Source organism: Stylophora pistillata, chromosome 10 (assembly GCF_964205215.1).
Source record: "Stylophora pistillata chromosome 10, jaStyPist1.2, whole genome shotgun sequence".
NCBI lineage: Eukaryota > Metazoa > Cnidaria > Anthozoa > Scleractinia > Pocilloporidae > Stylophora > Stylophora pistillata.
The window spans coordinates 24,792,892-24,809,368 of NC_142528.1; the positions used below are offsets into that span (position 1 = coordinate 24,792,892).

At 38.8% G+C, this 16,477-nt stretch overlaps 2 protein-coding genes and 1 long non-coding RNA gene across 6 annotated transcripts; 2 read left to right on the forward strand and 1 right to left on the reverse strand.

Annotated features, from left to right (window-relative positions):
- Positions 1-1,553: 1,553 nt before the first annotated feature.
- LOC111321470 (E3 ubiquitin-protein ligase TRIM45) lies at positions 1,554-4,217 on the forward strand. The gene has a single exon (XM_088736298.1). The coding sequence runs from the start codon at positions 1,657-1,659 to the stop codon at positions 3,820-3,822; it is 2,166 nt and encodes a 721-aa protein (XP_088592424.1). The 5' UTR covers positions 1,554-1,656; the 3' UTR covers positions 3,823-4,217.
- Positions 4,218-4,356: 139 nt separating this feature from the next.
- Positions 4,357-8,991, forward strand: LOC111347473 (uncharacterized). Of its 4 annotated transcripts, XR_015992553.1 has the most exons (5): positions 4,357-4,667; positions 4,832-4,987; positions 5,250-5,805; positions 6,313-6,421; positions 6,774-6,905. XR_015992553.1 is itself a non-coding variant. In XM_022954714.2 (4 exons), the coding sequence occupies exons 3-4, from the start codon at positions 5,729-5,731 to the stop codon at positions 7,018-7,020; spliced, it is 324 nt and encodes a 107-aa protein (XP_022810449.2). In that variant the 5' UTR covers positions 4,357-4,667; positions 4,832-4,987; positions 5,250-5,728; the 3' UTR covers positions 7,021-7,749. The 4 variants fall into 4 exon arrangements, 2 of the variants coding, with proteins under 2 accessions (XP_022810449.2, XP_088592425.1); XM_022954714.2 differs by lacking the exon at positions 6,313-6,421 and having other exon boundaries at positions 6,774-7,749; XR_015992554.1 differs by lacking the exon at positions 4,357-4,667 and having other exon boundaries at positions 4,674-4,987.
- Positions 8,323-9,189, reverse strand: LOC148722374 (uncharacterized). Its single transcript, XR_015992555.1, has 3 exons — positions 8,842-9,189; positions 8,555-8,621; positions 8,323-8,460 (listed from the first exon to the last, which is right to left on the reverse strand). It is a non-coding gene; the product is annotated as an uncharacterized LOC148722374 (long non-coding RNA).
- Positions 9,190-16,477: the final 7,288 nt, after the last annotated feature.

Genomic DNA, 16,477 nt, shown 5'->3' on the forward strand with positions numbered 1-16,477 from the left:
CATTTTTCGCTCAGTTTACTTAGGTTTCTAGATCACATGTACTTGTGCGTACTTGAAAAAATGACCATGCTACGTGCCTCCCATCATTGGCTAAGAGCCAGATCGAAGCAAGTGATTACACTCTCGTAATGCTAGACTACAAGAAGTCCCTACTTCTCGTGCACCTATCTCCCAGAGTTCCATGCAGCACATTAACGTTAATCATGATTGTTTTTCATCGTCATTTTTTTAAAACTCGACGGACTTTGCAGAAAAGGATAGGCTGCTCGTAGTCTATCGTAATGCTCACGGGCCGATTTCAGACTATGCAGATAAGGAAAAAAACACAAAAGCTTATTCAAGGACTGTGAACTCTTTTTTTTTCTTTCTTTTTTCTTTTTGCTCTGCAGGAAAATTGTGAGTGAAGAGAGAACGACGTGGTTTTTGTCGATAAATACAAAGGAGGCGAAGTTTTTCACCCACCATCTCGGCCACGGGCAACGTTTTTAATGATGTTCGTAAAATTTAAGTTAAATAACGGTGTGACCAAACGCGCTAACAGGTTTCCGACGAGATGGTTCAAAAATCCCACTTCAAATTAAGAATGTATTCAACTAGTTGCGACAGAAACAATTTTCCCGCGAAAGAACGCTTCAGTGATGGAATACGGGATAGTTCATCGACCTCATTAGTGTAGTGATACGCTTGGTTGGAAAGGTAAGCGCGCAACGATAAAAAAACACTACTTTATGCCATAATTAATCACTCAATATACAGAATCTCGCTCGAAAGTACTGCTTTCTTTGATTTTGGGAGGGGGAAATGGATTAAAATTATCTCATAGATTATTCTTAGTTTTATTTGAGTGGTCCCTCTGTAAGTGACCGTTCAATACACCCGATGTCCAGTTCCAATGCGATCCTCATAATTGACAATGACAATGACTGAAAGACTGATGAAAACGGAACTTTCCAACTTCAACCAGGGCTTTGCGACATTTGTGCCATTATTTGGACCGATAAATATTAATTTAAGTGTTGATATGTCCTAAAACCAATGTTAGTAGTTTATTTTGTCTTTTGTTTATTCAACTTCTAGGATTTTCAACACAACACTACGCGATTTTATGGACGTGAAGTCATGTAAACAGCGCATAATTCCAGGATGAAAAACCAAATGGAGTAAAATTCAAGATGCTAAATGGGCTTCACATTTAATAAATTTTCTGTCAAAATCAAGATAAATTTCATTCAAGCTCAACAACTGAATCAAACCACGTTCAACGGACTTTCTCTAAAGTTCAAAACACATTTTAAGAAAGCCAAACAAAATAAAATCATAGCATTCAAACTCAAGAATGAACTAGAGTTACTTTTAAGGAAACTTTTTTTTCAATTTCGACGTCACGTTCCAACAACTTGGCTCTTCAAGGTCAAGCCGCGATTGCCGTCACGCTCAACGTAACAAAATCTTGCATCATCAACCGAACCAACTACCGAATACTACCGTTAAATATCGAAGCCGCGAGAAAAACCCATTGAGGGACCTGGTACAAGGTTGGCCAATCCCAGCATTCAATTGGATGTTGTATTACATTCTGTGCCTGAGGACACATAATTTTTTCGACGAAGAACTGATCAGATAATCTTTCTCAGTTAAGACGAGTGCCATTACACCATGGATGTTCAACAGCTGTTTAAAGACCTCAGAAAAGAAGCTGAATGTCCTCTTTGCCTGGAGACAGTCAAAGATCCCAAGACTCTACCATGTTTGCACTCATTCTGTTTGCGATGTCTCGACAAACACGCAAATTACGCAAGAAGACGGCTTCAGACAGCAATCAAATGTCCAGTTTGTCAGGCTAGCTTTCAGATCCCAGAAGAGGACACGTTTGGCGGCCTTCCTGCATCTTTTCATCTCAACCGACTGGTGGATCTTCTTGCTCTAAGGGATGGCAATATAGAATCCCAGCAATGCGGCAGCTGTGAAGAAAACAACACTACAACTTATTACTGTTTCGAGTGCCAGAGCTTTCTCTGCACAACTTGTTTTGGAGCCCATCAGCGCATCAAGGCCACAAGAGGTCACAGAAATATCTCTGTCGAGAATATGCAGGTAGACGATGTTGACGAGTTGATTCGCAGACCAGTTATGTGTTCAGTGCAATATCACCAAGATCAACCGCTTGAATATTATTGTAAAGACTGTTACGTTTGCACCTGTATAAAGTGCAGTGTTGTGAGTCATAATCGACACACTATGGTTGATATGCAGAAAGCTGCAGATGAACAAAAGGTGCAAATAGTGGAGACTCTAAAGAAAGTGAAAGAAGAAGTTGCCATTTTTGAAAAGAAAATGAAGTACCAAACCGAGTTAATGAACAAAAACAAAGCACAAATATCGGCTGCCAGAGAGAAGATGAACGAAACTGTGGACGACTGTATCCGCTTATTAACGGACCATAAAGCGATGATGAATGCCAAATTCGATGAAATTAATCAAGCACATCAAAAAGCTCACACAACACACCTGGAAAACTTCCAGCTCACTGTCACTCAGTTGGAAAGTTCTCTTCAACAAGGTGAAAATATCTTAGAGAGGAATATCAATGCTGAAATTTTGCAAACGAAGCCAGTGATTATTAGACGCTGCGAGGATCTTTTAAATGCAATAAAACCTTTGATATACAAACCACCACGAGTTCATTATGTGGTAGAACAGAAAATGGATATTTTGGATCGAGTAGTCGTAAGCCATACGGATCCCTCTTTGACACTTATCGAAGGACTATCTGGGTATGAGACAGAACAGATGGAGACACATTTTACCATTATTACGAGAGATTCAGAGGAAAGTCAGTGCTATAATGAGGAAGATCACATAAGATGTGATATTCGCAATTACACAGAGAATAGCTTGGAAGCAGATGTAGAGTTTGAAGACGACGAAGAAGGTTGCTATACGGTTATGTATACACCATATTGTGTCGGATTATATGAGGTGAAGTTTGAGGTTAATGGACAACCGCTGGATAGTAGTCCCTGGAGGGTACAAGTCATCCCACATCAGTATCAGTTCGACTTTAGATTTGGCTCGAGTGGTAATGGACCTGGACAGTTTAATGGTCCTTATGATATTGCTGTAAGTGATAAGACAGGAACTATTGCCGTATCTGACTATGAAAGTAAGAGAATTCAGCTGTTTGACTGTGAAGGCCGCTACCTGAGAGAGATAAGGCTGAGGTGTAACTGCACCTCATTAGACTTCACCAAGTCCGGTCACATAATTGCCCTTACTCCTGGTGATGTTCACAAGATTTCTTTGTTTTCTGAGGAGGGTCAGTTTGTCGAGTACATCGACAATGAGCACTTGAAGTTTCCTTTTCATGTATCCACTGATAATGAAGATTACATAACGATATGTGATCAAGAGAGTAATGAAGTCATAGTCATCACTCCTGATGGAACAGAGTTAGTGACCCGCATCACTGCTTCAGAGCATGAACAATCAGTAACATACGCCATTTACCACGAAGACACAGACCGTTTCTTTGTCTCTGATTCTAATGCTGATCTTGTTAATGTTTTTGATGAGGACGGAAACTTTCTTTATGAAATTGGTCGTGGAAGGTTACTTCACCCTGTTGGACTTGCTTTTGACAAATTCAACAATTTGATTGTCTGTGATACTGGAAACCAGAGACTTAAAGTATTTACCATTGACGGAGACTTTCTCTCAGAGACTGAACAATGTTTCCACACACCGTATTTTGTTGCTGTGTCTACAGGAGGGGACATCCTAGTCACTGATTACGAAAAAAACTGTGTTTTTATCTTTCAATAGACCTATAATAGCGAAAAAAGTGTTAAAGATGAGTCTTACAGCTTGACTTTAGGGCACAATCATGAGCACAAAACAATTTTTTTTAACAAAGTAAATAAAGAGAAAGCTCGGGAGACAGTAAGTAATGAGAACTTTAAAATATTTTGACAATGCTGGCATGACCATTGTGGGTATGCATTACAGTTGCTCTGTTTCTTCTTATTTTCATTGTTATCATCATCATCATCATCATCATCATCATCATCATCATCATCATCATCATCATCATCATGACGGTTGTAAGAACTTATGTATGCCATAATATTTTGCCAGACTGGGGCGTGAAACGTGGCCCAGACTACGTGTAGGAATAAGTAATCTCTCCAGACTTATTAAAAGCTAAATAAATAAATGAAGTGTAGTGACCAAAAATCAATATCTTTTTTTATTACTGTTATTATTATTATTATTGATATTATGATTATTAATGTAATTTGTGTCCAGATTTAAATGCACCTGTAAAAACAATAATCTTTCTAATTTTTACTGCAGTGTTTATCAGGTCTTAGGTCTTTGGTTGAGTTGTGTTGCTAACTCTTGTCTATTTCTGTCTTCAGTTGGAACATTTCAAATGGTTTGTTATTTTTTCCCATACTAGATTATTTTGCTTAGGACAGAACAGATCATTGTACATGCTGTTTGTTGTCATTGTACAGGTTTTACAACTGATGGGGAGTTTAATTCCCTTTGAACTGCTGGACATTTACAACCAATTTCTGTGGTAGAGATAATTAAAATGTCAAGAAATGAAGCACGACACACGTGTCCCAATAGCATTGCTCGGGTGTTTCAACTGAGTAGGCAAGGTAGGTGGTATGAACTGTCCCTCACTGGGTTTATTATTAATTTGCAATACAGTAAATTTTGTATCCTCTTGCCCTATTTACTCAGATAGTAAATTTTGAGAGCTAGAAGGCCCTGGAAAACTGCTTTACACAAGATATTTCTTACAATCATGTTCTTCTTACAGGAAACCCATTACGTCAACATGCAGCTGTTCCTGTAGAGGATGTCATGTGGATGCATTCGCTCATGTCACATGACTCAGTTCCATTTGAGAGATTCTTATTTATCCTGAGAAGAAAGCTGATTCCCTTTATGCATGATCCACACCCTTAGATTAGAGGTAAGTGCATGGTCATTTTTTGCCATGTAGAAGCCAGCATAGTTTTTTCTGGTATTATCTTCTGTCTATTCTATTTCTTTTAAAAGGTGCGATGATATAACAAAGCAATGTAGTTTATAAATGTAGAAAGTTCTGTGGTTAGAGTTCAATATAGTACCTTTCCTGAAAAGGTAAAATAAATTTGGTTGAACAGATAACAAAACATCACCATTGATATTCAAGATTGAGTAGGAAACCAATTGAAAATACCTCTATTTTACAGACAAGCCAGAAGAATCAGAAGATGTGATGAAATCAATAATGGCCATTTACTTGTACAGAAGAAAAATTGAAGATCTCAAACATCACCCTAGTGATCCCGCAAACTTTTCGGAGTACCTGTACCAACCAGAGAAAGGTGCTAATGGTGAACGAATCCACCACCGTGAAGACCATAACCACCTTCTCAAAAAATGCATAGTCTCTCATCTTCATGAAGGGCTTACTCCAGACATTGATTTAAGATACCTTAGAGATGCTCTGCATGACCCTGCTACTGGTTTGACATATGAGGCGCTTAATGGGAAGAACAAGCAGTCAGTGCCTGACTGTGAGCGGCTCTTTGGTCTCGGAGTCATTTCATTCCTTGAATGAAAAGGTCATATAGGCGGGGCCAGCATTATCAGACGGATCCACAACTGGCACAAAGCTGTTGATGGGAGAGGACTTTCCGAAGAACAGCGCTTGACTTACTGTAGAGACATGAAAGAGTGGTTGCTATCAGATTGGATGCCATGGTACAGTTCTCAACCTGACTTTAGCACTATTGATGTGAACAGGTGGGGTCTTGATTTCTTATCTTTTGTAGAGGAACCATTGATGATCCTTGAAGAAATAAGGATGTCTCGGTTCCCAGAAAATTTAGAGAAGAAAAAAAAAAAACTTAAGCCATTCATTATGGATAGATAGATAGATAGATAGTTTATTACCAAATAAAATACATTGCAGCCTTAGGCTGAATTGCGTGCTTTTCACAATCATTGATTATATAAGACCAATTGATTATACAAGATCAATGACAAAAATGCTAAGACCAAAATAAAATTACTAATATAACTAATATACAGCAGTGGAAAAGCTAAAAATCTAGGTTAGCACACACGCACTTAGCCGGGATAAATGAAGATTTAAAATGATCAGTGCGAAAGTGCAGCATGTTAAGAATGCGCCGGTGTCTAGTATTGTAAGCTGAAAGATGCCTATCTGGCAGCAAGGTATATAATTTGTGAGATGGATTTGAGATGGACAAAAACAGATCCGTACATAATTTCATGCGTCTATCATAGAACGAAGCTAAACCGTGCCTTTCTAAAGAGTCATGGTATGACAGTTCTGGTGAAATGAGGGATAATGTGCGTCTTTGGACCCTTTCAATGTCATCACTAAGTTACACAGGTAACGCATGATGGAATATTTGTGCACAGTATTCCAGAACAGGACGTGATTACACGTATGTGATTTGTTTTGGTGTGGGTGTGGAAAGGGGCATAGCCCCATTTGTTGAAGAATCTTTTGACCTTAACTGGGAAACTTTGAATTGTGGGATCCTTATAAGTAAACTTTCCTGCATTTTGTAAGGCATTTTTATGAATGGCTTCTTAATTATTTACCCATTAACTGCTTTGCCGAATATCATATTTGCTTTATCAACTGACCCCAGAGTAGAGTTTGTGTTTGTTTTGCTTACTGGCATTAATTTTTTTGAGTTATATGAAATCCTTTCTTATATATGGTTTATCATGTCAAGGCCTATAAAGGGGATCTGTGGCTTTACTCAAGAAACTATTGTAGGCCTGGTGGCAAACTTGGAGAGTAGAGAGTTACGACCTGTGGAATACCAGAAGAGAGGGCTCCCCCCTGAACACCCGAGAGCATCAGCAACTGTTGATGTTGAAGGAATCATAGCCTTAAAACATGAAACGATTGGAGGCATTTTTGACGTCAAGCAATTTCTGGATGCACAGCTGAAAATTCTGAGTGAATTCAAGAAATGAATAGACCCAGATCTGGAATTTTTTTACTGGACAGGGGCTAATGAACGGTACAGAGACTTTGAACTTCCTTCCTTAAATGAACCATCGGGAGAAGGGATCACAGAGAGACTTGATCAAATTTGTTTGTCACGAAGGGGAGATCCAGGAGTCTTTGTTGCTAACAGAGCTTCCTTACCCCAGAGGGGACAATTAACTATTAGAGCCCGCTTTCATAGAACTCCTGTAGAGTTGCCTCCACCTCAGCTGGAAGGACAATAGTTATCGCAGTTGGTCTCAGTTGTTCACAGATGGGCAAGATTTGCATTCAGAATTGAAAACTTAAAAAGCATGCCAGGTTTAACTCTTTTTGTCTACAAGTTGATGATTGGACGTTCTACAAATAATCGAGTAAAATAAATAAGACTATCTTTTTAAGACAAATAAAGGAAAGCCATGTTCAAATTAACCCCAGGGTATGCGCTAATCAGCCTTTGAACAACTGGGACCTGTTGTATTTCGATATACCTCACAACTTTGGGTTTACATTACACGCCCATAATTCTTGGGCCACTTAATTGCTGGTGGGCATCTGGTCAGTGCTTGTTTTGCTTAGTTTTATTATTTCATATTTTGATAAGTTTTTATATTTGAATTTTCTTAATTACGCATTTAAATATGCTGTTGTACCCTGGCTTGAATTGAGTATAACATGTAAGTGTTATAAAATATTTTTTATTAAGTGTCATAAATACATACATTGTGCTTCTTCATTTCCTGTACACACGTACATATAGGTCTCAGTTGTTCAAAGATGGGCAAGATGGATCTTTGAGTACAGGATGCACAGACTGAGTCATTTCGGTTGCTATGTATCCTACTTTTTCATAATCGGCCGATGACATCACATAAACAGCAATAGCGTGTTTGTCCAATGGATTATCTGGCTCAGTCTGCAGTTTTGCAAACACAGGTCTGTTGTGGTTATACAGGTGTTCGAATGCCTTTTCAAGAGCTTCCTGTCAAGACTGTGAATAACATGTTCCTAGAACCTTAAAGGGCAAACAGGTAGCACCAACTTCCCCTAAATCATCTCTCTCATTTGTGTTCAAGCAATTTGTGTTCAGACCTATGTACTTGTGTGTTCTTTGACTTGTGATCAAGGACTGATGTCCAGCTTGTCTTTGTGGGTTGAAGTTCCAAAGTACTGTGTAGTTCTGCTCATGTACTCTTATGCCACAATGAGAAGTGCAAATGAAATTCCGTTTCTGAATATTGGCTGCCTCTTTTTTTTGGATAACACCATCTGAGATTTCAGTGCCAATTTGAATAGCACTCTGACAAATTCAAGTTTCAGTACATGAAAACCAGGGATTTCCCATTTAAATGAAGAAAATCTGTCAATATGTATGATCTGACACTGCATGGTTCCATGTGGCATTGCTTGTTGCTTGACATCATCACCTAAAAAATAAAAGTTTAGATTATTCAACAGCTGAAGTGAAATTTTGAAAAATTTTATTCCTGGTACACCTAATGCACTTGGAAGGAAACTCACTTTCAAGTTCAGATGTTGCATTCTGTTGAGATGTACCAGAATTACCATTTGAGGTTACTATTGACAACTAAAATATAAGGGAAAAGAGTGCAGTTAATATAGCTGTCAAGGATTGTATGCAAATGCTAACTTTGCAGTGAGGGTTGAAGTCAATTGTGTGCAGTAACAACAGCTTAAAAACATATACTATGAATGAAACACTTCCTTTTTCCCTGGGAAACGAAATTAGCAACTTTAATTACTCTAGGCTCTAGTACCTTAGAAAATATAATGAGCTAGTCACTTACTATGGTGAACAAGGGATATCTGGTCAGTGTCTGCTCTCCAGTTTTAGTATTCACATTGCCAACAGCCAGTTTATTGGAGTACAAATCATCTAATAGACTTCAAAGTTAAGGTATAATATGGTGCATTTTGGAATAAAAAGTTAGCTTTGATATGGGTGTTAGTGTTTAAAGGATACTCTCCACAGACATACTGGAGTTCTGCTGGTGGATTTGTCTCTCACTGCTCTAGAAGTACTGTGGAGCAGGTTCCCGAATTAAAAACTGTTTGATGTTGAAATACTGCTTCTGCTTTGAAAAAACTTTCCCAGTAATCTTCAGGAGCACCCCCTTTCCAAGCAACTCCTTAAGTTTCCCTACCGCAACCATTTTGAATGCCCTTTGTATACCAATGCCTCTGACAGTCTTTAGGTAGTGACAGCCAGCAGCAATGCATACTTTCCTGAACTCATTCATGCTTAGCGCGCGCGCACACACACACACACACACACACACACACACACACACACACACACACACACACACACACACACACACACACACACACACACACATATACTTTATTTAATCTCGAATTTGGAGTAGCTAAAGGATAAGCTAGTATCTTCGAGTTACAAGTATAATTCTAAATACTACTAAAATGTAAAATTGTAACATTCTAAAATTTAACTATGAGAAAGAGTCATACTGTAGAATCTTGCGCTTGAAATCAGAAAAGTCAGACGTTCTAAAAGAGTCCGGAAGAGAGTTCCAAAGTTTTGAAGCCATATATGAAAAGGAGTGAAGACCATAAGTAGTAGTTTTTGTAGACGGTAGAGACAAAATATAATTTCCGCGAAGATTATAGGATACAGACCGGAAACTAAACATATTTCTTAGATAGCCTGGATAGCAGTTAAAAAACAAGCTCTTGTACAACATAATTAAGAAAGTCTGAAGGCGTCCTTTATACAGAGATTTGGAGTTAACTTTGCCAAGTAGAGAGTCATAGGGAGAATTATAATCCTGGATTATAACTCTAAGAATTCGCTTGTTTAAAGTATTTATCTTCTCAGTACTACGCGCACCACAAAAGTACCATACAGACGAACAATAGTTAAAATGTGGCATAATAAAAGCCTTATACAATCTTAGTAGAGTATCTTTAGAGATAAGTTTACGAAATATTACATTGAACTGGCCATTTATCTTCTTACAAATAGTTGATATATAATTATCAAAACGCAACCTATTGTCAATATTTATTCCAAATATATCCAAAGAATCTTTTAATGGAAAAGAGAAGGAGTGGCCTGTTTTTCCCTAGACTTTAGCCTGGTGTTTTGACTCTTTTACAATCATTCCATTGCTGCGATACCACTTATTTGCAACTCTCACTTCCCGACAAATACAGTTCTCTAGAGCTACTGGTTCGACATCAGAAGTGTATAACTGATGATCGTCCGCATATGCGTGAAATTTACCTTGCGTAACCGAGTAAAACAAGTTGTTAATGAATATATTAAAAAACACAGGCCCCAAAACACTTCCTTGCGGAACTCCTCTTTTAACATCTTTCCAACTGGAAAAGGTGTCCCCAATCTTGACTCTCTGCTGTCTCCCCGAAAAATAATCCTTGAAGAGTGCTAAAATTCTCTCTCCCACACCATAAGCTTTGAGTTTTGCTAGGAGTAGATTGTGTTGAATAACATCGAAAGCCTTAGAAAGATCCATTGAGACTAGCGCAACCAATTCCCCTTTATCGAACATAGCCCTCCAGTCCTCAATTAATTTTTAGCAGCGCCGTCTCGCAACTGTAGAACCTTCTGTAAGAGCTGATGGAATCCAACAGAATCGCTTGATAAGTCTGCCAGCTGTGCTATTAGCAGCTTCTCATATATATTGTTGAGTACAGGTAAGACTGTGACAGGCCTATAATTTTCTTTTTTAAATTCATCACCCTTCATAAAAAGCGGTGTCACCTGCCCCATTTTCCATACACTCGCGTAGCAACCTTGAGCAATTGAGCCATTAAACATATGAGCAATGGGCTCAGCTATCACAGCTGCCGATGCTTTGATTACTCGCGGCGGTATCATGTCGTGACCACTCGACTTGCTCACATTAACTTCTTTGATCAATTTTTCAACCTGCACACTGTTAGTACAGTGAAAATCAAAAGAAAGTGGCGTATTGAAGTCCCTATAATGTTCATGAATGGCCAAAATACTAGGATGATTTTCGAGGTCCTGTCCATAGTTATTGTCATTTATCCGTGCAACACTGTTAGCGACTTGAATAAAGTGATTATTAAAAAGCTCTGCGACAGCATTCTTCTCAGTGATGAGAGCATTATTTTCTTCAAGGATAATATTATTAGCCTGCTTTGTTTTACCATGTAGGAATAGGCGGTACGCATTCCAGAACTCACGCGGATTCTCAGACGATGTTGACTTTTTAAAAAAGTGTTCTTTTATCGCTTTCCTTCGTAGTGACGTGCATTTATTACGATGAATTTTATACTGTTCGTAATTTGTGTCCGTGCGATCTTTGGTAAATTTCCGCCATAATTTATTTCGATGTCTAATAGCCTTACGCCATTGCTCATTCATATATGGGACATGTTTGCCTCTGACAATGGTCTGTTTAAGAGGGGCATGCTCCTTCAATATGTCATTGTACAGTTGTTCAAAGGCGAAAAGTTTGTCATTTACATCATCAAATAGATTCATTATGGTAAAAGGTGCTATACGTAAATCCTGCACAAATTTCTCTTGGTTGAAATTTTTTAGGCTACGAAAACATTTTTCTTGAACGCGATCTAGGCGCCACAGACCGCAAGACAGTAAAAACAAGTGAATGATCACTGAGTATCCACCACACCGGATGTCAAAGTCTTGTCATTAGTCAGGATGAGATCGATTAGTGTCTCAGTTGTTTTGGTCTTACGAGTGGCTCTGGTAATTAAACAATTAAGATCAAAAATATCCAACAAGTCTAAGAAGCTTCTACCATCTTTTGGAGGTTTGACTGGTCCAATAAATCCGCATTGAAATCCCCGGCATAAAACACAGTATCTGAAAGCATCGCCACTGCTTCAAAGAGTGATGAGAGCTCATTAATCCATCGAGATTTCGGTACAGACGGAGGTCTTTAAACACCAACAAGTGTTATCCAGCCCTTTCCTAGTTTGATTTTGAGAACCATAAACTCTGTTTTAAAGGTGGACAAATTTTCAAGCGACATTCTTTCGAGCTGTCTCACTGTCATAAAGTTAACATCACTTCTAACATAAATCATTAATCCTCCGCCGCCAGCCTGTCTATCCTTGCGACATAAGCGATAGCCATCGATATGAAATTGACTGTCCGGGAAACTTGCATCAATTTTGGTTTCAGAAATAACAAGAACGTCGAATCTTCCAGAGAGTAGCCAAGTTTTTATTTCATAAAATTTGAAACCACCAACACTGTTTGCATTAATATGGCCGATCTTGAAGTTTCCGCGGTGCTTTCGAGCAGTGTTATTAAACTCTTTCCAAACTGATATCACTGTATCGTTTTCCTCTGAGGTTGACTCGGCGTTAGAAATGCCGCTAGAATTTAGACTTGTATTCGCAAAAGGAAACTGATGTAACAGTTCCAACTGACGACCTACAGGTTCTCGAATTGTTGTTAGTGGACATCATGTGCAGATACTTTTTAGGTAGTGCGCCGCCACATTTGATGTGAGTCCACGAAGAGCAGCCATCACACCAAGTCGCTCGATGATTTCGGGCCACAACCCGGTCACACTCAGAACATTTTTTTTCAGACAGAGGCCCTGGATTAGTGCTTATATCACCACAGAGGCGAAGTAGCTCTAAGTTAAAAGTAGCTGAGCAGTTGCCGTAGTAATTCACTCTCGACTTGAAGTAGTTACCAGAACGTCTTATCGTCAACCAATTTCGGTACAAAGTATTCCCTTTAACAACTACCCGCTCCATACAAACGACTCATTCACGACATAAACATCACAAACGACCGAAAAAGAACGACCTAACTTTACTGACAGATCGAAACAGACCAATCACGACCGACTTACGTCACTTGAGTCTTACAGCCAATAACATCACGGCAAAACCAACCGATCATTTCATACGAACTGGAATAAGAACATTCTACTGACAACAATCATTCACTTGACTCTGATGATGACTTCCGCACAGGTTGTCGAAACGTCAGTCACTACCACCGACAACAGTCCTTCTCAGGACTACACTCACCCGGACGATCAGACTACACCTTCACAAAAAGTTATTGAATTGTGTATGTCAATAAGAAGCCGGCACCATCTACCACGAGGAGAAATTCGTTGTTTCTGACTCTAAAGCCAACCGCGTTTATGACGAGGACGGAATGTTGTTGTACAATATTGGCAGCGAGGGATCTGGTGAAGGACAGCTACACCATCCTGCGGGACTCGCAATTGACAAATTTAACAACTTGATGGTTTGTGATAGTGAGAACACTAGAGTTCAAGTACTTTGGACAGAAAGTTTGTCTCGATGATCAGACAGTCTCTATTTGTACCGCATTATGTTGCCGTGTCTAAAAGTGGAGATGTTTTTGTAACTGATTATCAGAAGGGCTGTGTTCATGTCCTTCACTAAGGCTGTAACGCAGTACGTTTTTACGGTTAGTCTTTCAATTTTCATTTAAAGAGCGATTATAAACACTAAGATACTTTGCGCGCAGTTAACAGGCAGTATTGGGGAATAAGCGCTTGGGCGTTTTGGACGACAGTTGTGCCTAGCAACGGGCCCCAGCCACATCGAGAGTCCCTCAGGGGAGCCCAGAGGCCCACTTCTGTTGTTCTTTCATTAATGATCTGCCAGGTGTTCTACCTGAGTGTATTCAATTTACTCTCTACGATGAAAATACTAAAACAAGATTCATTCCTCCGTTATCTATCACAGATTTTTAACGACTACAACGAGCTTTGAGAAACCTTTTTTCGTGGATAACAATATCCAATTTAATGCTTTTAAATGGAAGATTTTTGTCAATAACGCAGAAGAAGAGGACTACCATTTGAGGCTATTTTTTAGGCCCCAAAAAGTTACTGGGTGTGCACGAGGAGAAGGATCTGAGTATGATTGTTTCGAGCAAGTTTACCCGGGACTCGCATTTGCAAGCGAACAATCGTTTCGGTCTGTTGAAGAGATTTTGTCCTATGTAAAATAAAGTAGCACTGAGAAGGCTCCCAAAAGTTAGCGATCATGAAACCCCAGCTTTGTTACATTGCCGAAGTCTGGTTTCTTGCTCAGAAGTGAATAAAACTTAAGATAGAACAAGTTCAGAGGTAAGCCACATGATGGATTTTGCGTAAATCCTTGCCATATTTCGTATAGAGATAGATTGCTTGCTTGAATATGCTTCCTGTAAAATAAGGTAGAAAAATTATAGATCTCTTTTTCTTACAAAAGGCCGTTTGCGGCTGGATTGATAAATTGATGTTAGTCCGCACTATATTACCTTAAACAATCATTCAAGTAGGCGACGCGGCCAGTCTTCTGGCCACTATCTTACTCTCCCAGCCTGCAAGACCAGTAATTTTCGAGCTTCATATTTTGTTCGTATTGTAAAATTGTGGACGGAATACACTATGCAATGCAACTTTCCTAAGTAATTATATCTCCCCGGGTTCTTTAAATCATTTCTGAAAAAAACGTATAAGTCCCTATTTAAAGTCAGTTTTTTTTTTTTTATGTTGACCTGGCCCGTCTCACAAGATTGTCCTTGTCACCATCGTTCGGTCAATTCCGTCTGTAATTTTTTAAACTTAAATTTCTTTTGGTGGGCGCCTCGCATGGGTTCGAGTGTCCCGTTTGCGCCTTTCCCTTTTGGCCTTTTTTTTCCTACTATTATTCGTCCTATTCCTTCTTATTCAGTAAATACTATTTCTTCATTTATTGCGAAATTAAGATTTAAAGAACTGTTATGCTTTGTTTTTTTTACATTTTTTCCTATGAAAACACAATGCAACGGACACGGCTTGTGACGTAAATACTAATCAATCCTTTGGCCGTGATTGGATATCTGATCAATGATTGACAGAAAACACATTTCATGCGAAGTGGAGTAAAAACGTTCGGGTATCTTCATCATCACAACGGCACGAATTAACCTTCCTTGCTACCGTCAGCCGAGAGAGAATTCGTCAGTTTTTGAAAGTCAAAGATGGGCTGTATCATAACACGATCGACCCCTGAGGGAAACAGCGATTTCGGAAGTGATCAGTCATTTGAGGATAACGCTATAGCTGAAGACATCAACAAAAACAGAAAAGAAACAGAATGGGTCGCGCAAGTAGACAAGACACAGCAAGAAAGAATGCCTCCTCGAGCAGTCGCAGATTTTTCTTGGCTGACAAGTAACTACGTAGCTGTGACCGGGACCAACGAATGACTACGAACGAAGAACGGTATATTCTCAGAAGAGAGAGTTTTTCAGAATCGGAATTAAAAAAAAAGTATTACAAGAATTAAGACAAACGCTTCGGCTAAAACAAGAAGGGTTGGGCAGAAGTACTTCAATTTGCTTTGGATGTATCAGACGAGGTGCATTTTCACTGATTTTAGGCAATTTTTTAATACAGCAGTAATTATTTCGCCATTTGAAGCGCTCGATATAATTTGAGTTTCTCCTATTTTATTTTGTCGTTTTGTAACAGGATTGTTATTTTTTCGGTCTTTTGCTTTACATCACGCTCAATAGTTTGTAAATGTCGCACGCTATCAAAGACTTGTATGAATTTAAGCAAGATCTTTAAGATCGTTGTTGTGTTGTTGTTTACGCATCATAATAAAACTTGCGATTCTGCTTTCGTGAAATTTTTACTCCTATAATCGAAACACATGAAAAAGCTTCGAATACAAGAACTCCACCCAAATATGATAATTTTTTTTTTTGGAAAACAAGGCTGTTTCGCCGGTAACGTAACTCTCTGGCTCGTCATGAAAACAGGCATGGAAATAACCAATTTTTTTCTCGGCGATTTCGTATGCTGCTCTAAGGGAATGAAATCAGACACTATCCCTTCAATTATTATCCATTTCAATTCAATTTTCCCTGAAATTTTTTTTTCTTTAAAAAAAACTCGTAGATATCTTGAAAGTCCAAGGTAAGTGGCATAGAACAGGGCTCTAACTTCCGATGGTGTACTGGAGTTTAAAATAATAATAATAATAATAATTAATAATAATGAAATGACCAGTACAATTTATAATCAGTGAAGACTTGGTGAAAATCTCCACCCTGAACAATTAGGTACAAGTCTTTTCCTCTTGCCATCGGTAAAAAGAATAGATTTTGACGAGAGAAAGGCATTGTAACGTTTCACCATCTGATTCCAATTCGCCAATTAAACTACCATGGATACGTATAATTTTGTTCTGGACGATAGAGGAAAGTGATTTTCTAGTGTTACCAGATGATCTCGATATTCGACCACCCCTTTATCAACAATCAAGTTTTCATACCTTCAAGGAGGGCTTTCGAACCCTCAACTCCAAAACCTTGTTTTCGCAATTTTTCAATTCCACTACCTGGCTGACTCAAGTTTTCTCATCATCTGTGTGCTGAATACTGTGTTGATATTGTTAAGCATTTAGATACTT